This window comes from Haliaeetus albicilla, chromosome 7, assembly GCF_947461875.1.
Source record: "Haliaeetus albicilla chromosome 7, bHalAlb1.1, whole genome shotgun sequence".
Taxonomy (NCBI): Eukaryota; Metazoa; Chordata; class Aves; order Accipitriformes; family Accipitridae; genus Haliaeetus; species Haliaeetus albicilla.
The window spans coordinates 18,293,873-18,318,738 of record NC_091489.1 but is presented as its reverse complement, the minus strand read 5'-3'; the positions used below and the strand labels follow the sequence as shown (position 1 = coordinate 18,318,738).

At 42.7% G+C, this 24,866-nt stretch overlaps 1 protein-coding gene across 4 annotated transcripts in view; it reads right to left on the bottom strand.

Moving 5' to 3' along the window:
* Positions 1 to 1,074: 1,074 nt before the first annotated feature.
* Positions 1,075 to 24,866, bottom strand: part of PLAGL1 (PLAG1 like zinc finger 1) — a 59,248-nt gene continuing 35,456 nt past the window's right edge. For 3 of the 4 annotated variants that reach the window (XM_069787136.1, XM_069787137.1, XM_069787138.1), the window contains exons 3-8: positions 16,828 to 16,983; positions 15,636 to 15,748; positions 13,235 to 13,384; positions 9,621 to 9,740; positions 7,525 to 8,021; positions 1,075 to 7,152 (exon numbers count right to left, since the gene is read on the bottom strand). In XM_069787136.1, the coding sequence (XP_069643237.1) occupies positions 5,877 to 7,152; positions 7,525 to 8,021; positions 9,621 to 9,740; positions 13,235 to 13,384; positions 15,636 to 15,748; positions 16,828 to 16,983 (2,312 nt within the window). In that variant the 3' untranslated portion in view covers positions 1,075 to 5,876. The remainder of the gene's footprint in view (positions 7,153 to 7,524; positions 8,022 to 9,620; positions 9,741 to 13,234; positions 13,385 to 15,635; positions 15,749 to 16,827; positions 16,984 to 24,866) is intronic. The other variant, XM_069787139.1, reaches the window with a different exon arrangement.

Below are 24,866 nucleotides of genomic sequence, written 5' to 3'. Positions count from 1 at the left end.
GACTTTGCCAGCTACAGGATAAACTGTTGACAGTACCACTGGTCTCATTTGGTGTTCTCCACCATGACTATGTTAACAGTGTAGTAACACATATGGTTATGATGCAGGGTCTTGCAGACCACCAAGAGGGATTTATTGATACCATCACCATTCCCACAGTTTAGCCACTGAACTCTGAAACTCGGGGCTTAACAAGCCTGGGGAGGAGACACTTCTTTCCCTAGGGATGCTGGTGAGTCCAGGTATCACCTGGCTTGTAGCTGCAGCCAGCTGACAGAGGCTTGGGACTGGTGCCTCCAGCAGGTCCCCACGACAGACATCCACGCTAGCAGCCAAAATATAGGACAGAGTCATGTAAGTACCTGGGAACTGTGGAAGTGACTGGCCTGGGTGAGCTTGTAAGTGCTGGGCTGTTGGCAACTGCTGCTGCATTTTCTGTAAAACTTGAGCTTTGTCAGGTGCTTTACAGAGCACTTTGGGCTAGCAAGAGATCAGTTTCAGTGCTACCCAAGAGTACTCTTCAGCTGAGAAAGCAGACATAAGAAACTGGGTTTGAGTGGTGCAAATGTTCTCATCCTTAATGTGCCTGGAAATGGTTTCCAGGACGAGCTGCTCCATCACCTTCCCAGGGATAGACATTTAATATTCTTAGATAAAATGGAGTAAAATATAAAAGCTGTTTCAATACAAATAACAAGTATATGGCTTGTCACTGCTTTCAGACCACAAATGCGCAACAGAAGATAGAGTGGCTGGTCGTCAAGGATGTGTTAAGTTTTCCTTCTGACGCATTATGGAAGACTTTAAGCAACACAATTTTCCAGCACCTCTTCCACCTAAGCGCTACAGCTACCACATTCAATAAAATAAGCAAACTGAAGTTCACTTTTTTTTCCCCCTCTCCCCCTGGGTTACAAAGCTTATTATGCTGTCCTTTTTAAAGCTGTGAGAGTATTTTTACCAGTTGCCAAAATTCAATTAAATGATTGCCTGCAAGGGGATGGATATTACCAGTGGTTCATTCAGTCGTTTTAACAAAATGTAGGAAGATCCAGTATCATGTGATATTTCCCCCCCCCTAATGCTTTGCTTTGATATATTGAACAAGACAAATGAACATTTTGAAATTTCATGTATATATTTAATCGAATCTTCCAGTAAACAATAAATGATAAATGATAGTGATTAATAAGTGATAAATGGCCATGTATGCTGTGCATCAGCTTCAAAGCACGTCAAGTTCAGACTAACTAAAACCAAATCTCATTCTCACATTAAAAGAACTTCAATTGCTTTTAGAAATTGATTGGTAAGACAAAAATGTCATGGAGGCATATCCCTTCTTATTTTTTGGCCACCTGATCTATTACCAGCCTTGGATCACCCTGCATAAACTTTCAATGTTGCAACATGTTGGGGTTTTTTAGCCCAACAATTTCCAAAAAGGCTTTCAATTAAAATCCATGAGGAATTTTCTTGCATATTACATGTTTATCAAGTAAATGAAGATGAAAAGTAGTTGGACACAGCAATAATAAATACCAGACTTTACAGAGTTTAATTAAACTCTACTTAGCCTCTAGCTAATAGTGATTAGATAAATACAGAAAGGATGCCACTGAAGCAAGTGTTAACTCCTAGAGCTAGACTCTTAGAGGGCATGAAATTAGCCCAAATATATGAAAGCAGTGCTACTTAGCCTTTTTTTCAATCCAGGAACAAGAGGAAAAAACCCCATACCAAACTATCCAGTGCAATATTCTAACAGCTGCTTTCTTTCATAATCAAATAAATGAATCCTGAAAAGTTAGAGCAAGTTTTGCTGTACTTGTTGTTGTCCCCCTGCTCCATTACTTTCTGTCTGTGTGTAAAAGTGTTTGATTTCACAGCTCATTTTCTAGTATCTTACAGAAAATATAACTATAGGGGCAGGAACAGTGTACTGAAGAACAGTACTTAAAAGTTCTGCTAGCAGGAAATGAATCAATCATCAATACATGGAACATACCATCCCATTTCAGACTGGCTGTCAAAACCTCTGGAATTAACAGCAACTCATTGGTTAAGAAAATGGAGAGTCCCAACAGGAACAGATGGTAAATAAAAATTAAGGAAAAAGAAATGAACATGGTTTCTGATAGGGGATGGGAACCGAGCAGTAGAAATACTTGTGTTTACATATAGGATGCAGTCTTTTGTTCCATGTAGTGTAATTTTAGCTCCTTAACATTATTTCAGCAGGTTTACATGGCTTCCTTTTTTTTTTTTTTTAATAAAATGAGTACATTTTTTTGTACGAGGCCAAATGCTTACTAAGTTTCACTATTTTTACGGTATCATCTGATTATAGCAATTCTGTTTTCAGCCGCCACATATTGCTCCGCTTCTACAGATTTTTCAAGCAGAGTTCAGGTAAGAGTATTTTTATCTCTATCAGGATGTGAGCTAAAATATCCTAAGACCTGGAGGGTCTGGAGGGTCAGATTTTTCTATTCCGTCTCTTAGCTGCTATGCCATGGTCCATCCTACCTTCCCTATGCCAGCTCTCTGCCCTTGCGTCCTCCTCTCCCGTGTGGAGGAGGAGGAGGAATTGGCCGTGCCGGAGGAAGGAGGACCGGCCACTGGTTGGGCTGCCTTCTTCCTCCACCATAGCCCCGGCACCGGTGCCGTCGCAGCCCTGCACGAGCCAACGGCAGTGCCACCAGAGAGGTGTCCTGCAGCTCGCGCTACCTTCTCCGCTGTCACTGCCTGAAGTCGTGCCTGCCCGCCCGCTGCAGCCCCATCTCCCAGACACCACGGTAAGCCCAGGGAGAGCTGGGGAGGACTTGCTGCTGTCCCTGCACCTCTCCTTTAGCGCTGCCTTGCCTGTGATCTTACCCCCGCCAAAAGCAAACTAATTGCTCTTTCAGCAACGCGATAGCCAGGCCCACACCAGGCAGGTCTACGGAGCCCAAGAATCTGTTTGCTCAGAAACAAAGCATTTTTAAGCATCAGCTACTGATGACCTCTCAAAAAATGCTCACCGAAGTCCCCCTAGCAAAAGCTATGAGAAAGTCCAGCCCTGCTTTAGGTATTAGATGACTCAGGGGTATCTCCTGACTTGTGAGAATTTTAAAACAAAACAATTTTTCTGCAGACATAACCTTTTGAAATAATTTGCCTTCCTTTGTGCTGGGCTGTCCTCAGCTTCCTCTACATTTATGATGACAAGAATCTGGAAAAAGAAATTTGAATGGGCTTAAGGGTTAAAGCTGCAGTATTACAAATTTGCTTCTGTGTTTTACTTCTAGACCCTGTGTGCTTTTTAAGCATTTTAATATCGAAAGTGGTTATTTTCTTTTTACTTGAATGAGAGCTGGTCTTTAACCTGTAGTCACATACGATAAGCATCTCTCACCAACGCATCTTTCCACGTTTCAGAAGAGGCTGAGGTCAGGCAGCAGCACCTCTCTAGACAGCTCAGAGCCCCAGCACCCTGCTACAGCCGAGCAGCTGAAAGAACGTGGGTGCCAGTCTAGCTCAGTGTTTGCATAACGTTTTCTTCTTAACATCACATCTTAATTCAAAGATAAGTATTTCAGTAATTAGACCTTTTATGGAAGCACAAACCAAAATGTCTATTAACAGTATATGATCAGGCAGTGCTATAAACATTTGTGGGTTTTCGGGGGGCAGGGGAGGGGGTTGGGTTGTTTTTTGGGTGGGGTTTTTTTGTTTTTTTTTTTCTTTACAAGTACATAAGCTTGGATGAAGCCAAGTGAATACAATTTGCACGAACAAGGAAAACAATGCAGTGAGTGAGTATACACACACCTTTCCAAGTCTGGATGAAAATACGAGCCTAGCTGTAGAATGTGCATATAACATTGTTTGCAACCTTCTCCCTATCTGGAACTCATAATTTAAATAACTGCTAACTGGGCATGACTGTGCAGCACCTGCTCCTCCTCCTGCTGTTGTCATTACAAGAATGATCTTAAAATTCCTTCTGGTTTGCCTTATGCCAAAAATTTTCATAACAAAAAATAACCCTCAACAGTGTATCTGAAGAACATATTCTCACATCAACTGCAATAATACAACCTTTCCTTAATCCCAGTACTGATAAACTTGTAAGAATATTGGGATCATTGTAGTTGTACAATGTCACTGTAGTTCATTAACAGCAAAACAGCAATCATTGAAAAAGTATTTTTTATTTGAAGCTGTCTGGAAATATATACCTGTGATTAATGGGGGAGAAGAGAGCATGCTTGCTTAATGCTATATTTGTAATGATTATTAGGTACTATTAACTCTTTGGATTTAATGGAAGAGTAGCTCTTGGGGTTTCAGAACTTACTCAGATTCAGAAATTCTGTGTCTGTTTGAGCTGCAACAGAATCCATTAGTAACTGCATCATGCACTAAAACCATGACTTTTTTTTTTTTTTTAATAACGATGGGTTAGGCAAGAAAGTAAATTGTGAAGAGTTTGGTTTGTTTTTTTTAATAATGTCATCTACTGGGAGATATGATTTTTGCAACTTCTTCTAGTTCATGCACCAGGTGATAGAGATGCCACACCAGCACACCGTCAACTGGAAATGTACATGGACAATTTACCCCAGGAAACAAACAAAAGTCCCTGTGGTTCTGGTTTGGAAGAAACAAAGGCTGGAAGTCCAACTGCAGCTGTCCCAATGCTACTGAGCAAAAACCCCTGTGATTAAAATGGCCTCGACCATTATCACACCCACTAATTTCAGGTGACACTTGTGAGGCAGGTTCATAACCTGGTTTCGAAGAGGGCCCGGTGTCAGCTCACCACCACAACCCTTCTGTCGCAGGCTCCCCTGGGCAGGGTTGGCTTTCTGTGAAGGAATCCACATTTCAGATGGCTACAATTAATAATCATTTCCCAGACTAAACAAAGGCCATTTTTATCAACAGAAGGTGAATAAAGGCCCCTTAGGTAGGAGGCATTATTCTTCATTGAGTGTTAAGTCAATCAAGCTGTTGACCCAATGGGATCACATATGCTTAAATTTAAGCAAATACTGAAGTGTTTTACTAGAGAGAGAGAGCAGTGTCTCATACTTTGCCAGATCCAGCTCTAAGTGAAAATTAACATTCTGCTCTAACCTTTGAGACAATTCACTTCCCATTCTGAAAACTGCACATATAGAAGACATCAGTTCTTACACAGTCATGCAGAAGTGGTAGTTATTTCCAGCCCTAGGAAAAAAATGCAGGAGATGTGCACAGCTGAAGTGCACTTCAGAAAACAAAATCTACTTAAATGTAATGACATTAGTGATCTTCTGCATTTCAAAAAAGTGAAACAAGGAGGTAAGATTTACTCTTGAAATTATTCTGATTTAAATTAAAGATTCATGAAGTTCAGTAATTAAGTGCTTAACAGAAATCTGATGTTGATAAAACGTTTGTTACATTTGCCACGTGTATAAATTTGCTGTGATTGATGGCTTATTATTTTTCTGTGATTTCCCCTTTCTTCCCATTCACCCTAACCCTATTTCTTCTACTGCAGCAGCCATAGTTTTATTGTGCCTGTTATGATGCTTTGCTATCATTGAAGATATTTATTCAGTTGTTTGCATGAAAGGTAAAAAACAAAAATATAGAGGGTGTTGAGGGAAATATGTTAGTTCTACTATGGTCATATGCTAAAAAACTAATAGTAGTATGAAAAACAGAGCTTCTTGTTTATTAACATCCTGAATTTAACTACCATGTTCATAACGTGCTTTGAAAATATTTGGGGCAGTTTTTCTTAAAAACAAAACAAAACCAAAACAACCCCATCCTAACAGATTTAAGTAAGAAGCACAGTCTTGAAAAAAGAAGGAAAAAAAACCAAACCATGGTGATAGTTATTTGAAGGCATGGTGAAAATGAGGCAACGTTACAGAATTTGTAGTGGATGGAAAGGAGCGAGGAAGATGATGCAGCTGGCTTATGGCCATCCCACCAGTTGCTAGCTGAAGACCTTGCTGTTGGCCGAGGCCATTCAGCCTGTGTGATGGTTCCTCTGGTCCAAATGCTGCTGTGATGTCCCCAGTAGTGTTCTGGTTGTCACTTGGTGGGAGCTGCCAGAAACTCATCACATGAGTGAGATCCATGAAAGCCAGGCTCGTAGTTTCAGCTGCTGCCTCTGTCTCCTTGTGCACTGGGTACTTGTTATTATCCCCTACAGGCCCTGAGGAAGCTTCTTCCAGACTGATTTTGTGGAGAGACTGAGGTTCTGGTAATGGCAGGTCCTCAAGAAGATGCACATTGTAACCTTTAACATCCACTTTTATCGGTAGATTTTTGAGGGATCCTGCTGCAAATGAGGTAGAACTAGGGTCATATTTATTAGGCTGATGAAGGTTCAGGTTGGCAGGAACAGCTGTTGAGCATGGTGTGGGATGGACAGCTGGAAGGCTGTCTGCACAGCCCATCCTTTGCAAATGAGGAGAAGGTTCAAGAGAAGGAGCAGTTTGTAAGTTTGGCTGGGAATGAAGATGTGAACAGTTGTATTCCTCTGATTCTGAAGTATTCAAAATCCCATTCTGCACAGAAACCCTTTCAGGAAAAGGGGACAGTATGCTGGCATCTTCCTTCAGTCTGAATGGAAAAAGCTGGTCAAGGAGACCCACTGAGTCACCGTTCTGCAACCTGCTCTTCAGCAGTTCTTGTGGATGAGTCTTCCTAGTATGGCGAGTCAAGTGGTCCTTCCGCCCAAACCTCTGGGCACAAAACTGGCATAGAAAGTCTTTGCAGCCTGTGTGAACTACCATGTGACGCCGCACATCTTTACGGGTATAGAAATGACGCTCACAGTGATCACACTTATGTTTCTTTTCCTTGGTATTGCCAGTTGGTTTCCCTGCATGGCTTTTGAGGTGTTCCAATAAAACTTCAGTACCGCCAAACTCCTGGGCACATACCCTACAGGTAAGGTCCCCACTGGTGGCTGCATGAAGAGCCAAGTGCCTCTTATAGCCTAGCTTGGTGTTGTACTTCTTGCCACACTCTTCACACTTGAAGGCCATCTTGTTAGGGTCATGAGTCTGAAGGTGATTCTTTAGATGGTCTTTCCTATGAAAGGTCTTTTCACAGTAGCCACACTGGTGAGATTTCTGTGAAGAATGAGTGGCTGAGTGCCTAAGACAAAAAAAAAAAAAGTTACTCGCATTTACATTCACTCTAGTACACAGTGCAGCTTCAAGACTTGAAAACACTGGCACTCTTGAAGGAAGGCATTTTCACAAGTTCTCAGGTTATTAGTAAAAGCTTAACTTTTTTGGGGGGGAGGTGTTAATCATAAAGCATACAGTAGGTTAAAACTGCTCAACATTATCTTTTTGAGTAGCCACTGCAACTGAGGGAGACTAGTTTTCTCCAATTCTACCAAAACGGGAATAATAAAAAGTGGAACTCGGGGATTAACTGTCAGTAGGACATCCCAAAGGAAAAAAATGTCCTTGGTTTTTTCCCCACACACCCACCAGAAAAGGAGTGCCTTCAGAGATGTACCTGAGCAGTTTATATTTGGAAATGAAGGCTTTTGTGCATCCGTGCTGTGAACACTTGTAGGGGCGCTCCCCTTTGTGGGCGTAAGTGTGGACTGTGAGCTTGTCAATGGAATCAAATATCTTCCCACAGAGTCGGCAAGGGTAACTGTCTGGCTGCTTCACTTCTCTTCCCTTCAACAGTGAAGACCGGCCGTTTCTCCATTTAGGTATAAACCTCACAAGAGCATCACAAGTGCTTCCTGAGCTGGCACAGCTAAGCTTTGCAGCAGAGGAACAGGAAATGGTCCCGAAGCACTGAGCAATGCTTTTGCCTAATGCCGCTCCTCTCAGTTTCCCTTTGAGTTTGCTTTTTGCTTTTACGGGTCCCAATTTATTTGGTGGTCTGAACCTGGTGGTAAGGACTCGGTCTTTAGGGATGCACTGGTGAGATTCCAGCAGAGCAAAAGTTGCAAAAGTGCTTCTACAGCTGGAGCATATCCAAGGGTCTACAGGCTCTTTCTGCAATGAGAACAGAAACAGGTCTTTCTTATTAGCCATTCTAAGGAAAGGTCATATTCTTCTCACTGACCCTACATCTTCTCCTGGGCTTTCCCAAGACCTGTCATTGTCCTTGGCAGTATTTACTTCATTGTACTACCACACAGCTATTCAACTGGAAATGGATTCTCTCTAGGAGTCTACAAACACCAAGGGGGGGGGGGAGGTTGGCTAAATACCTATTTCCATGTTTTTGTTTAGCATTTAGTGTAACAGTCCCGAGTCCTTCACCTTTTGTTTACCTGTGCTTACTGAATTTCAAAGTCTCTGCATTTGTTCCTTTTATGGAACTACTCATAAAAGCAGTTGCAAATCGTACTTCATCCTTAGAGTGACATAATTTATCTGCTATTGCAACTGTCCAAAAATTGGATGGGTTTCTGCACACAAATGTAGTTTAGCCATACAGGATTTCCCTATGTTTTGGGCTAACTCCATGCTTTACCACACAGCAATGGTCAATGCCTCCAGGAGAGGCTTCCTCACTTAGCTTGACATTTGGTATTCGACTTTCTTAAACTCGATAAGATACACCTTAGGTTTGGAGATCTCAAGCGTATCCTGACTTAGAGGCATTAAAACATTTTTTTGGCAAGCAATGCATTATTTGGAAGTATTATTTCTGTGGAAATAAGAGCTCTACTGGATTCAGTTGAATTCACTTTGAATATTGACATTCTAAAAATTCCAATGAAAAACAATTACAAACCCCCCCCCCCCCCAGTCACTGATGAAATGTACTTCCAATTAATACATGGCCATATACTTCCTTAGGTGTCTCTACATTTTACCTAAGCTTCTCAAACTGTCCTTACTTTCCCTTGTTCTTGGGCTAGCTTGCTCTGGGGCGCATGGTAAGGCTATGTCCACTCTGTCTTTATCTACAGATGGAGCCCTCCTCTCTCTTCTCTGCGTCTGATGCTGTGGCTCTCCCACACTTTCTTTCTGGGGTATATTCTGAAGGCCTTATATGCAAAAGCAGCAATGGGGTTAATTCCCTTCCTGCAGCACCTCTGAATTCCTGGTTCATGTGTATTCCCTGTTTAACATTTCCTTTTAGCTTAGGTATCAATCCTCATGGCCACGTTTGCAACACTTAACAGACGTTTCCTATCAGTTTAAGGATTCCTACTATCGTACAGAGGGGAAGGTACTGGGATTAGAAGAGAAGGGTTATTGCACAGGAAAGACTGAAATAACCAGTGCATTTTCTGACCAACCAGTCAGAGCATAAAAACGGGGAATTGATGAAAGAAGTCTGAGGCTGGACAGCTTGGTTAGCTACAAATTAACACCAATCTTAAGTCTTTCCAACACATCCCACCGGTGCCACTTCCTTCTGGCTACATCTAATGGCTCCATTGGATTACAAACACAGGGTAGGAAGGGCAGCCTTTCTCTGAGTAGCTGTTTGGTTAAAATTGCACTTGGCTTTGTGTCAGCCAACTACACTATGGTCCACCCTAGCATTACCAAAGTTATACAAACAGAGAAAGCACATAAATAAACCATTATTTACTATATCTGGTGATGGCTTGAATGCAGATCAGGGGTACTTACTTCTACTGGAGGCAAAGGACAGACATCAGATTCTTCTTTAATGAAGACTGTGGAAGCTTCCATAAATTTGGCATAATCGGCAGCATACCATACTTTCAATTCTGTGTGTGGTTCAATTGGCTGTGAATGGAAGAAAACAGCACATGTTTACTTGCGCCAATTTTCCAATACCAAATAATACTGAAGATTGGAGGGGTGGGGGTGTGCAATTTGTTGTCCCTACCCAAGTTGCATTCTTTGAATCTGTTTAAATTATTGGTAATTTAATTTCAAGATTCAAGCACTTTTTGAGCATGACTATCCACTAGGGTTTGACACTTTCTAAAAGCAGAAATGTGTATGTACAGAAATTTGGGGGGGGGGGGAGGGGGCCTGTAGCAGAAGGGGTGCCTCAGCCCTCATGATCTTTGCTCAGTGAGATGTATTTGTCTGTAATGTCCAGACATCCAGCAGTCTTTCCAAGCAATATTCCATGCTCATCCTTGACCCACTGGTCACAACACTTAACTATAGGGCACAGGCAAAGGAAAAATGCACAACAGCTTGGATGCTTCCTGGATATGTTGCACTCACTGAGCACGGGTGCAGAGTTGATCAATCTGTGGACTGCAAGTCAAATTTGCGTATTTCCATGCGCTGGCTCTAACGTGTCAGGCTCGCTATGCATGTGCTTTATCGTACCTCTGCCCTCCTTTCACTGAAGTCTTCCCACACAGGGCTAAGGGAGTCCATAATCTGCAGCCTCCCATCCAGTCATGCCTGCCCAAATCTTTCCTTGGACTGGACTATGACCTCCTCTGAGAAATACTTTCAGTCAATAATACAGCAAATAGAAAAAGAGAGAAGTGATTACACACACTGGCTAAAGATCTATTAGTTATTTAAAAGCAAAGGAGAAAACTAACTTTGGGGTCATGATTTATATGACTCCCTGGCCCTGTACACAATTTTCTTCATCTAAATAAAAAACGACATTGTTGCAACGGGTGTAGAGCCAATCTGCACTGTACTTGTAGTTTTAACTAAGCTAAACTCGTGCAACTGCAGAGAACTAGCCTGGAAGGAGAGCAGCTAAGTCTTATTCCACAAAATGCGACATCTTAAAATGCACTTATAACATCGGTGTTGGACAAGCATGGTAGATGAAAGACAACTTAGGTTGTGAATGCTGACAGGTGACAGGTAATTGTGTGTATAATGTCGAAAACTGAACTTTTGAACTCCCAAGCACAAGCCTGCTTGCTAACCACAACCAGTATGGGTTGGTTGTATGTTTTGATAACACCTGGCCTAAACAGAAATGGTATGTGCTGAATTCTCCGCTCAATACAGGACATGAGGCAGAGCCACCAACTAGGAGGCCGATCATGCATTGTGCTCCTGCATATAGTCTATTTAGATGGAGAAAACCAAGCCTGGGGGAGCTCCACAGAGACAAATGTCTGGGGATGCCTCGGGACCTTGACCAGTGACACCTGAGACTGGTACCCACCGACAGCCACACAGCACGATACTGTCATGACTTTCTGCCTGACATTCCTGGACCAGCGGCAATCTCCTCTGTGGGAAGCTGAGACCTAGTCAATGTGACTTTGGAGGGAGAGCAAGTGCATCAGTGCGTCAAACAGTCAAGTAAGGTAAAAGCTCTCATCTCTCATCTCAGTAAAACTGAGATTAAACACCAGTATCCAAATGCACTACAAGTTGTTGATTTAGTCTGTCTCACCTGTGACAGTAAGAGAAAGCTATGGCAGCACTCACGTGAAACTCTCCTGTGATCAGACACCAACCGTGGACAATTTTTACTTCCTCATAATTCTATTCTTTTTGGGACTGCAGTCATTAGGTCAGCAAGTATGCTAACGGTGCTGTTGGTGTGCCACTTACATGTATGCTTTTGTAGCTGCAGTTTTATGTCACTGAAATCCCATCTCTTTGTAAAAACAGTGGGGAGAGGAGCCAATCTTTCTACTCCCAACTTAACAGACTTTATTCAAAATATCTTGAGAAAATATCTTCATAATGAGGCCTAAGGCAGCCTCACACCATGACCAGCAGGGTGTGCCTAAGTGTAGCAAAAGGCTATCACTTTTGCTGACCAGGACAAAATCTGCAGGATGCCACAGTACCATGAATGATACTGGGATTTAGCAGAAACAAACCCAAAGTAATTCCCTATGATACACAGCACAGTAAAGGTTCCAAGACACATTCATCATCCTAAGATACTCTTCATGTCAGTATATAGGATGCAACTCTCCATTAATGCCAATGAGCAGAGTTCTGCTGAAGTCAGCAGAGAGCTGGTTCAATAGTATTTAAATTATACTGGAAATTTTAAGTTACCAGTTCATAACTACAACTTCTTAGAAGAGCATTTGTTCATGCTTCCCAAATATAGTATTATTAATCCTGACAGTTCTACAAGTGCAGCACGCATTTAAAATCAATTTGAAATCTCAAATGGTACGGATTGCATCAGAATCTCAAACACAGCCTAAACAATGTCTCAGATTAGCATATACTGTTTTACATTGATTTTCGTTTTTTTAAATAATTATTTTAGTATTAATTCAAAAGCAACTATACTTCATACTGTTATAAAAGACTCTGAAGGTGTAAAATGTTATCACTATTAACTTATTCTCACATCATCACTGCGTGGTAAGTATTCTTCTCACTGTGCAGGTGGAGAAACAAAAATGGAGGAACAAAAGTAAATGCTACTATCCCACAGAAATGCATGCCAATCTTGGAAATGAAATTGAAATGCTGCATTTTACTCCCACAGTAACTTCTTTTAACTAATATTCTCTCCTTTTTTTAATTTTTAATGTTGCTTACAATGATATACAAGCATTAACTTAAGAATAAAAAAGGAAAACAATGAATGTTCAACATACAGACTTCAGTTTCCTAAGTGTACAAAAGAGTAAGTTCTGGTTAAAACAAACTTTGCCTGAGAAAGTGGCCAAAACAACAAAAACCGAGACTGTACGTTCCAGTGTCATTTATAAATACAGAGTACTTTATTCTCTCTCCTCAGGCGAAGATGCAGTCCAGAATCTCTAACATAAACTGATAGTTTCATGGCAACATTGCAGTATTGTAAGCTCTGCAGTTACGTCTTCAGATTTAATGAGCGTGGAAAAGAATACATAAAGATTCTACTTAGCACCCTGTTCCTGAGCACCTGGTAATGTGCTCAGAATACATGTGTCCAAAAATGTAATAAAGGAAGGGAATGTGTTTGTTCTTTCCAGGATGAAGTACCATTGAATGTAACAATGCTAGATCGTCTCACCATGTACCTATCTGGCACTGAAGAACTTTACAACATTCATGTTTAAACACTGCCATGATGAATGACATTTCTGCTTCTCTCTGCTCAGTTTCTTCACTACCCACAACAGCAAGTACACACCACCTTTTACTGGAAAACCCCATACACTGCTTGCTTTACTACAGATTAAGCGATATAAAAGGTGGTATGTAATAAAGATCCAGCTGGCAGAATATAATCAATCTTTCACCTGTAAAAGGGTTAGCTTTTCAGAACCTTTGCCTATAAACTTCCATTTGGATGACAGGTGAAGCAACGTGGGTTTAACTACCTTAACAGTTGTGAAGTACACTTCTCCACAGTGCTGATAAGCCACAAGGGTCTGTTCTTCTTGGTTCCGGGCTAGCCGGACAAACATCATCCAGTTTCCACAGTCTTCATTCGGAGTGTCCAGAAAGTACTTCCCTCCATCTTTCAATACCTGAAACAAAGGGGGAGGACAGGAGAAAGAACATGATAAAACCAGCTCCTGTATAGAGGCACATTAGTTTTCTTTAACTTGGAATCATGGCTGTCAGTTATGTACCCTGTCTTGGTCATACGTCCTTTGAAATCATGGTTGTTTTGAAACAGATCACTCTTAAAGAATAGCGAGTACAAAAGAAAGTGAAGAACGAATCCCTGCCAAGCACCCAGCTACTAAAATAACTGTAGGCCTTTGTATGTTTTTCCAGTTTATATATCATCATTTTTATGTTATGTAAAGATAATATTATAAGAACTAAGTGCAGGCAGGTAGAAAGATAAGCTTTTTGCCTTAATGTACTTCCTGAGTTCTTGATAATCTCGAACTTTAGTGCCATATTAATGTTACATTTTGCATGGAACAATTGTGTAACTTGTATAAGTCCAGAGAGGTAACATACAATATAATGGCATTTTAACAGCATTCTCTTTTTCCCCTTAACAATGCAAAAGTAAATACAAACGAACAATTGTGCCAGAAAGATCTCTTTCTTATTGCTTTAATTCATTCTTCCTAGATTCCTTTCCAAGGGAATGCCTCTACGAGCCAAACACTCACAACCTCATGCAAGACAGTTGCTTTTCTGCAATATAGTCTTGAACACAGACAGCTGAAGCTGCACAACGTATGTCAGCACAGCACGCATCTGTTCTACTAACCACGTAACTGAGCAATTAATTGCAAAAAAAGTTGCATTTCCATTGCTTCTGGGAACTATTTTATCTAACTTCGTCAGGTTTCTGATGAAAACACCTGCCTGTTGGACAAGTTTGGTCACATACTCAGAATGCTGCTAGGGAGAAGTCAAGGCAGCTACTGCTGTCACGTAGGAAACCTGGGACTCTAGTCTCCTCTTTTGAAGAAACAGTCCATTCATCAGCCAGAGCTGTGCTTATCACTGTATACTCTTAAGCAAGTGGGGCTGACTGATAAAGGACAGGGTGTGGTTTACTATGGCTTGAAGAGTAAGGAACTGGGTGCTTAGCTCATCCATGCTCACAAACTTGTTAGAGAAATAAGGTTTCTGCATTTGCAAAAATTAAAGTGTCTCATAAAAAGACAGAAACGATTTAGTTATGGAGAAGAACAAATCCTCTCTGGTGTCAACATGCCATGAAAATCCCACAGGACAGCGTTGCTTTCCTGGCAGACCATTCCCATGACTTCCATGAGCAAATGAAGTTTATAGCAATTACTGAAGCTACTACTTTTGCTCTCAAATGAAATTACAGAAGTATCTGTATGCCTTCCTCCACAACACACAGTGTTTTCCAGTCCCAAGCTTCTGGAGGGAACTCAAATGAAGACATAAAGCATGTCACAGGACAGCTGCTGCTGGTCCCTCTCTCCTGGGGGTGAGAGAGCCTGATACGAAATGCAGGCTCTAGAAGAACCGTGACCTGTCGGGAAGTCCTGACGGAGGCTGTGGCTTGACCACGCACTTGCTGTATGACAGAGAGGTGAGCCCAGCCATGACCCAGTGTAGAGGATTACAATCAACTATCACTCCCAAGGAATTCCTGTGGGAAAGGATGTGCATGTAGACATGTCTAAGCTAGGCTAGTCCTGAGAGGCCACTATTTGTGCTGGGTAAAGTACAAACAATAGAGTCACAGTCCAGATGAGACGATCAGTATCTGCGCATGCAGCAAGGGATGGTACCAGCCCTAAATAACCATCTGACTAAATAAACTGAGTTAGTGCACTGTGTGTCGAAGTTTATATATAATACATCAGTAAGAAGTGTTTCCCCATCCCTGCAATGTTCCTCCCTACTAAACAGGTGCTTTAGCACGTATTTCTGCCACTATTGCTAACACAGTGCACAAACTCAACCCTCCCAGTGGCATGGTGTTAAGTACAAATCCTTTTGTTTTATCTGGGAAGACAGTACTATCCTTGGATACTTTCTGGAGCCATGCTCTGTGAAAAGTTTATCAAGAGCTGTTCGACTGATAGGTACCTCACCCTGGAAGCGGTAAAACTAGAAAGCAGGAAAGGAAGCTTCTAGAAAACACAATATACAGGAACATTTTGGTATTTCAGGTTATGCTGTGCTGTCTAATGTGATTTACATCCATACATACAGATCAGAAGTATGATTAATTAACTAGATCAGATGGCAAATTGACCAGTTAAAATACATAAATACATATGAACTGTTAAAGACACATATGCACTTCATAGTAAGTCACTGGGTTTTTACCTGCAGGACTAGCCTGCTCTCATCATAGCGGGTCAGTTTTGTAGACAGTTGACCAACATAAGGACCAAACTGTGTTCTCTTCTGTATTACTTTCTTTGCAAATACTCCAAGGACTGTGAATAAAAAAAGACCAGTCTAGTATTAATATAGACATCACAAGCTATTTCTTGTATATTTACAGTTGTGAAAATGGAGGTAAACAACAATAGTGCAGAACACATGAATTCTTCTTCTAGACAAATAACCCAGGTAAATAATTCTAATGGGAAGAATCTAAAAAGGATGTAAATATGTACAGAGATTTTTTAAAAATGGGTATTACATTGAATACAAAAGTGCCTAAAATCCATGACAGGATATTAAACTGAGTATGCAACTCAAGTATGTGTTGATATCCTTCAATCTGCAAGCTGATGTTATCATAGCGGCCTGCCTGTTGGCATAATTTACAAGGTTGTTCTCTCCCAATATGCGTGGAGAGAATCTATAAAAACACAACATTAGCCATCTTAATCATTCTAGTTATTCCCCTGCCTAATACCAATGGTGCAACACTATTGTGGCATCTTGTCATTCTCCTTCTGAAATGCAATCTAGCCAGGACTAATTTTACACAAGTAGCTGTGGAAAATTTGCACGCTAAGGATGTTGTTCCTTTTTTCAAGTTTGGGCATTGAAATTGCCCTGCCCTCAGAAGGAAAAACAGTCTTTCTACAACAGGAACTGAAGATGCGGCAAAAGGTAAATTAACCCCCTGTGTTCAGGAGTTTGCAGGGGGTAGATGAGGGATGTTATTTACCATTTTGTTTCTGACCTCTTATTGAATACTCTTTCCTGTTTTGCGTGTTTGGGGAAAAGAAAAAAAAATGTAATAGTGCATGGCTGCTACTATTAGATACAAATTCAACATTCATTAAACTTGTATTGACTGAACAGAGCTAACTGATTGCTCACAGCTAAATGTCACACCAGCTCTGGCTAATGTCCTGCTGTCAGTCTATGCATGAAAGCTACTAGAAATCAGTCATAAAAACCAGTAGCTGAATGTGAGCTTCAGCTGTGCTCAGCTGAAAATAGTCTTCATACTGTTAATACCCAGTGATTATGCCTTGAGTTATTCATGAAAACAAGCCAGCGTTAGTACTTTTCCCTCCTCTTTCTCAAATGTGGGAAAAAGAGCTAAAATACTTACTCTGCTGGTTTCCAGCTCGCAGCTCCAACACTCGCAAAGTGAGGTAATGAGGTAGGGTGAGACGGGCTCGGCTAGGAATAACCCTATCTTTAGCCCTGATGAGTGGTCCGTGGAGCTTGCATTCTCCTACAAGGCTTTTACCGCAATCCTCACACCCTACAAATCCAGAAAAGGGAACCCGTTACTAAAAAGGACATACTGCTCTCCAACTTAGTCTCTTCTAATTTTGTCACCTTGAGAACACATCTTGAATTACCAATGCTTTTCTTCACACCACTGTTCTACATTAGGTAGCAAAAAGATTATCTGCAAGTCAAAACTGAACTAGGAAGGTTTGAAATAACACTTCCAATTTGTGCATTCTCTCCTGTGCGAATTGGTGGGTCCTGACCTCCAAAGATTTATATGCACGTTCATCTGGAGGTGTCACAAACCGTGCCTTTGAAGACTAGGATGGCAGCAAAACTGGAGCTCACAGCATGCACACCTATAAACCAAGGTGCATATATTTATATAGAAATGAGAAGGGCAAAATTGCTAGTAATAACCAAGGTGACTTGCAGAGATCCAAGGAGTCCAAGAAAGATCACTGTGACTTTGTGAGCCTGCACAGACCATTCTTAGTGGAACACGAAACCCTCAGTGTACCTTAACAAATGACTGCGATGGGTCTTACACTCACAACTCAGCTGACAATCACACAAGGGCAGCCTTCTGGTAGACTGTGCTGCCTGTGGAAGTAAGCAAAAGGGGCACGCCGCATCCCCCAGTCATCGGTTCACAATAATGACATCTGCAGGCTGAACACACGAACCATCCAGAGAAGTCATTAATGAGAAATACATGTCTGCAAACTGACTTTCCCCCAGCACAGTGAGGTATTTTTGGTTCAGCGTAGCTCAAACTGGTTGCCAGGGAAACCCATACGGAGCCGCGACACAACTGAGCAGTGACACTCTCCAGCAGAAGGAGGTCATCCCGGCACTGGTGTCACACAGGGCGATGGGAAAAAGAGGACTTCTCGCACAAAACCTTTTTATAGACAGTAGAAACCAAACCAGCGAGCCAACAACGCTGTATGACCGAGTTAAAAGGAAAAGCTGATATTGGTCATCCATGACTACCTCGTTTTGTTTTACTTCTGAAAACTCTGCTGAGCAAGTCTATTCAGTAAGCGACAATAAGGAGCAGAGGAGGGGAGCCAGAACAGCCAAGAGACTCCAAGGGAGCCACGGGACACTGTAGCAGAGACCGGGGCAGGAGAGGTGAGGCTTCACCACAGACAGGGGCTCGGAGCCAGAGAGGTCAAGAGAAGCGTAAGGGCTCAGGAGACACTGCCTGGAGAGACATCAGAGATGCTCTTTGAGAAAAGAGAGAAACACCATAAATGCCATATTCAGGGTATCTCAAAAAGGCTTCAGTTTGTAAACACAAGTAGGCACTTGACTAAATTACACGCCTCGAGAGTCTAGTCCAAAATCTCCCCAAATAAGCCTGAAGTGCTCCTACTGAGTTCTTTGGGCTCTCCATCAACTCTAGATGAGCAGGTAGACTTGCACGTTGGTCAGGCTGCAAGCACTGCAGTAGTCCATATTTTTCAATAATTTGGGGACCATGTAATAGTTTTCTTTTGCTATGGGTCCCGGACTATACACCTGCACTATGAATAGCTGAAATATGTGATTTTTTTTGCTAGTGCTACAGATACAGAACATGCCGCTGTACAGCCATCACTTAAAATGCACGAAAAGTTAAGTAATACAGCTGCAAGGCAGATTTTTCTTGTTACACACCATTTTATGTACCTGAAAGTCCTTTACAGCTAGGCTGCAAGGAAAAAAATATTTTCTTGGTCATTTAACTTAATTGGCTTTTAAATAAATTGCCAACAATCTATGTCTTCTGAGGGCAACAAAATTCTGAGGGCTTCCTGAGCTTACCTAGAATAATAGCGACTTTGTCTCAAGTCAAATAGCTCCTGCTTGGAGAGTCGTATGCAAACTGCCAAATAACATTACCAAAAGCAAAATGGAGACAAAGAACTGCTGTTAGAGGGAGGATGTATCTAATCGTAAAGTACACGACCTTATCAATCCATGCCATGCCTCTGTGATTCATCACTACCGTGCTCCTGAGCAAACCTTCCAGCCACCCTGGGGCAGTGCCCACCACAGAGGCCCCAGGGTGGGCAGCTCACGGGAAGGGAAAACAGAAAAAGAGTCTCCCTTGAATTGGCCTCCAAATTTGGCACTAGTGCCCCATTAGCTAACCCTCCTTCGTTCTCCAGATCCAAGATGTAATGTCTGAAACAGTTCATGCGGTGTGGATGCTGGGCAGGCACTCCTCCAAAATCAGGGACCGCTCTGCATCCGAATGGGTGCTGAGCATGCCACTGAGCTTATCGGCCCCAGAGACGGCTCCCCAGGTGGCAGGCCTAACTGGCATGATGAAGCCGTCAGCTAGCACTGAATTAAATTAGCTGCAGAGCTGGAAGGGGTTTTTAAGCAGCTTGCTAGTATGGCTTGGGATTCTGACTGGGCATTGCTGTGCGGCACCCTGAAATATCCGCAGCTGCCCAAGGCGTGTTCTAGGATTTTCTGTGTTTTGTTACATGGGATATGAAGATAACTAGATGACTTAGTTATTTAACAGGCATCCTGGAACGACATTCACTACACAGTATTTCTGACCCCACACCAGCATGTTAGTCCCCTGACTCTGAATTTATTGCACGCTAAAAATTGCCAGGTGTACCAGAAGCACAGGATTGGACCACTGTAAATATAACAACTTTAGGGACTACTCTGGCGAATGGGGGTCTTTGTAATTTCTTCCCCCTAAACTAACAGCGCAAAACTGTCAAGTTCACATTCTTCCTCAGAGATAATTGCAGACCCAAGTCATGATCTTTTGTATTTCAATGCTAAATTACAGATGCTGTTGGCAAAGGAATGTATGCATTATCATAGCTGCAGCACGGCACCGGTTTGCAAAGCTCACACAGATTTTATGCCCCCTTTTAACTTGGCTGCTTAGGTAAAATGTAATTTTTTCAACAACAGCCTCAGAACACACTCTAACCTCTTCTGAAATATGGAGCATCCAGCTAGGGAAAGAACACACTTTGTTGTATTAGCACTAGGAATGAGATACACTTGGTTAGAAAAATTACTTTCTGTGAAGAAGATTTTTTATGCTTTTTGTTAGTCACTTTAGTATCTCACTTGATGCTTTTACAGTTTCCCTGCTCCCTTAAATTTTATTTACACAAACAAAATTAACAGATTCAATGTCATGTTTACAGGAATACTTGATAATGTGCAAGCATGCAAGAAAAAGTAAAACTGCCTCTGTTCCTCTGCTTTGCTGTGATTTAGATGAGTAGGCAACACAAAGAAATAAATGAGATTCACAGGAGTTACAAGCTGTTAAAAAACAGATCGTGTCATTTACTATATCTTTAGAGCAGCAGTGCTACATTGTCCCCTAGAGGGTATTTTTTCCTTCTTTCTCCATGTCTTTGCAATGACTGAAAAAGTTCCAAATAATGCCTTTTTTATCTCTCTGTAGTTAAAACTACACAAGATAGTAGATCTTGCAGCTGGTAAGATTTTTATTTTGCTGAACTCCACTGCAGCAGCGGGAAGGCACGCGTACAGAAGACCCCAGCACGGGTGTGGGTGCAGACTCCAACTAGGTTACGGGTGTGCAGCCACCACCTTATCACACTTACCACACCCTGCAAACCACCGCTGGACCCGCTAAGAGAAGGGTACATCTCCTGTATGCCCCCAGCCTGGCAGCCCTGAATGCACCTACTCCCACTTCTGCCCAGCCATCGGGAACCATGGTCGGCAGCTATGGCTTCCCCTTGCTCTTTGGGTCACCGGGAAAACGCCACCCGCTGCCTGCCGGATGCACTCCCACCACATGGGCTGACCGAAACACCGGCAGCCACGTTCCCAGGCAAGAGAACGGGTTGCGAGCGTGGCTCACCTGTACCGTCCTCACTATGCTGGCACTTCCCCCCAGTGCACGTCTAGGTGACAGCTCTCCTTTGCTGCAGACTACAGCCTGGCAGCTGCGGCGGGCAGCTTGCCTTGTCCTCCAGGCGGCTCTGGGGCTGGCCACGCTGCGCGGGGATGAGCTCCCACGGCCAGCAGTAGCCAAGGTGGCACAGTGGCTCGGGCAAGCTAGGCTGGAACACAGTTAACAAACTCAGCTTTGCAAAACAGCAGCACCATCCGAGCGCCGTGCCACCCCCACAAGCGCAAGCCCAGCCTCGGGGAGAGCTCATTAGCGTGGGCAAGGAGCCACAGGCTGCGGTTACACAAAGTCCGGCTGCAGAGATAACAGGAGCTATACATAGCCATACTAGGAACTGCAATCACTGTCGTAGCAGCTCGAACATACCACCAGCTCCTTAGCCAATCAGCGGCAGCAGAACACCACTTTTTAAAACGAGTTTGCTAAAAAGTAGATGTCTATCAGGCAGTCCTTCCTGCATTCTCCAACCCCTACTTTCAAGCGAGACTTTGCAGTATCTGAACACTTCAGTGGCCCACAAGGTGCCTGCGGTATGATTTACGTGCCCTGCGAAGGCAGAGGTAAATCATTCCTTTCAAAACGTCCACTTCGAGCAAGGACTCCCCACGAGAAACGATCGTCCAGCTGAGCAGTGCTCAACATTTGCTGTGCTGTTTTGTAGCATTAGAATTAGCTCCCGTGTGCCGAGGGAACAAAGATCAGTGTACATAGCAGTCCAAATCCTAGCCTAATTACAATCATAAGATTTGCATAGCAAACAACAGTAATTTATCCCAGAGTAAAATCATACCGCTCCGTTAGCCTTGTTCAGCTTTCACGTAGAGGAATGCTGCAAAAATACCTTGTGGACATTTTCTAAGATACACTGCATGTGCAGTATGTCAGTCTTGGTTCTTCTTACACAAAGGTACATGAGGTTTTCCTGCCCTCTGGTTTGTTCTGCAGCACTCCTTGCTGGAAAAGCTTGAAAACCTTGTTCTACAATATAATTTATCTGGCACAAAATTCAAAGTACTCAGTTAGCACACAGTTAATCCTAAGTTATTTTCCCATTATTGTGGGCCACTGGCACACATTTCATCTGTAAAAAAGTTTTTATGAAAGAAGCCTTACATGTCCTAGGTTTGATGCACAAAGTGCGTTTAGAAAGATGCTGAAGCTCTTAACTGATCAATAATTCATCCTAGTTGTATTATAGTAAAATAGAATTCAGAATAATTTTTTTCAAATCCCGTTAACTTCTGATATTTTCTCATGCTAAATACCCTACTGACTGATCTTCACTTTTTAACTGTAATAACTGATCCCTAGTCCAACACAAAAATAGGCGAACATTTCTTCAATGTCTCCTTTTCATGCCTCTTCTATCTCATACAACAAAACTTTGTATTAGCAGAGAGTTACAACTGCTCAGCTCTGCATGGAAAAAAAGAAAAAAATAAATACATCAGGAAACCACACACCAGGCTGACTTTGCAATCGTAATTGCTCACCTGAGCAAAGGCTGAAAAAACTTGCACTTTCATGCACCACACAGTGTATTATTTGGGAAGCAGGTATTGTATTTCCCATAACCCCACAGCCAAAAATAACACCCCCCCCAGAAGAGAAGCAGGGGGAGGCATTCCTACGTGCTTGAGAGGGAAACTTTCAATAGATTTCAAGCAGTGAGTTCCCACATCTTTGACACACAGAGACCTTGAAGCCTCGCAGTCTCTACCTGGCGGCACCAGCACAGACACTGTGGGACATGCTGCTGGAGCAACATCAGCTGCCTTACCAAGGACTTGGCTGCTGATTGCCGTTCCCGGGCTTGCAGGCGAGGGGACCAGAGCCCCTGAGATGCTGGAGGAGGGGGAGAAGGAGTCCTGGCCCTGCGCAGGGGTGAGTGGCACCCTGCGAGTAAACGCCTATGCCTCTTTTGGGGCCCCCTCTCCCCGGGGAGGAGAACGGTAGGTGGTTTGCAAACATCCCAGCAATCAGTCTTAACATTAAACATACTCACAGAAACATGACCTCACTCTACTAAAATGTAAAACTTAAAAAATGAGTTACTATATTTGGAGACAGAAACAGAGAAATAAAACAGCAAACATGCCTTATTGCCACCCCATACATTCAGTCAGACCGGCAGGCCGAGCTAATTCCCTAAAACTGGGACCCAGCCCTGCGGGTGAGCCCCGCGCTTTGGGATCCTGACCCAGGCGCTGATCTGCAGTAACGCTTTCCTTCACCTCGCCTCCATCCTCCTGGTGCCCCTGCCTTTGTTCCCAAGAGGGAAGAAGATTCGGAGGGAGGGTACGTCCTTGGGTCTCAAGCAGTGGGAGATCATCTGTCAAGGCACCCGCTCCTGCCTCACAGAGGTACAATCCTGTCCAGCACAGCAGTTCTTATGGAAGGATGCCTCTAGAAGGGAGGTTCAGCACTTATCTGACTGTAAAGAAATCTTCTAACGCAAAGCACGCATGCATTTTCCTGTCAGACACAAGTTCCAGTATGTAAACTCTTCAGAACTCCAAAACTATTTGTTATACAAACATATAAAAGATAACAACAACTATGATTCATTACTAGCTCCTAATAGGGAGTAATCATGACAGTCAAACACATCTGGGAACAGTAAGTCTTTCGCCTGGTGACCATGAAGTACTACAACAGGCATAGCCAGAAGGAATTTAACCAGCTTCCCATAAAAAGTCATCCTCCCACCAATCCCAATGAGACTTTCTACTGTGCTCCTTCCGTTTAGCAAATCTTAGGAGCAAAACAGTTAGAGAAGCCTCAAAGAGCACAGCCAAGCTGTGAAATTCGGCAATGTGACTACACACAGCAGCTTCAGCGGGTTCCCACGAAGCCTGTGCAGCAGGATACCTGTGCTCTGCTGTGTCTTACAAACTTCGTAGCTAGGAGGAAAAGAAATAGTTACCTTCGCTGTTTAAACACCTGAAAGGGCAGTAACTTATAGGACTTTCCTGCAAACTTAAAGAAAAAAAAAAACCTAACAAACCAAACAGCGGGGAAAGTATGTAGGTGTGATTATCAAGGTAAACTTCACTCTGCAGTCTGAGCTACTGGTTTATCAAAGTTCTTCGTAGGTTCACTCATCTAAAAATGACTTGAGATCAAAGCATTGATTGATTCAAATCATTGTTTGATTGAAAGATAATTAAAAAAATAATCACCTTCTGGTTATTCTTGGGACTAAAATGTACACGTCACATTTCTGGTGCACCACATCGGGTTTGCTTGCTATCAGAACCCACTTACCTAACAAGCACAGTTCAAGAGAAGTCACCTCCCATAGTTTGCGTGTAATACCTTCTAATCAGTACAAACAAAGAGACTTCTCTCACTGCTGAAAGCTGAATACATTTCAAACAATCAAACTGAAAAATGCAGTTGGATTTTTCAGGTTTTTTTTTCTTTTCCTTCTCTCCCTCTCCCTCTACTGGTTTGGCATGAAATCATATAAAATTAGATCCAGAAACAGGGAAGGAGGATAACAGCAAATTCACAGAAACAACTGCTATTTTTTATGAGAAACACCCTCAGTTAACATAGCCTGGTCCTACAAAACGGCCAGCAAAAGCTTCCTGCGAGCCAAGCCCTCTGCCCATCTCCCCCAGCAGCCAGCAGCAGCTAGTCCCGGTGCAAGACTGGGGCTCCTTGGCTGCGACACCTTCTTGCTTTAGGTCTTCACTAGCACTGTCCAAACTGCACTGCTTCCATACTGCAGACAGCAAAACTAAGATTCCCCTGTCCACAGAAATACAGACAGCCATCAAGAGAGTCATATTCAAACTGCTCATAAGCACCCTGTGGCTCCTGAGCCACATGTTGGACCCCCTAATCTACATCTCCCACAGCACAAGTTTTACCTCCCACAGCAAAAGCAGCTTTAACTGGTCTCAAGCACTTTTCTTTTAGGAAGGTTTGTGGCAGGCTGGTTGATATATCTTAGTGTCAGACCTTTTAGTGTATAATGTTAATGC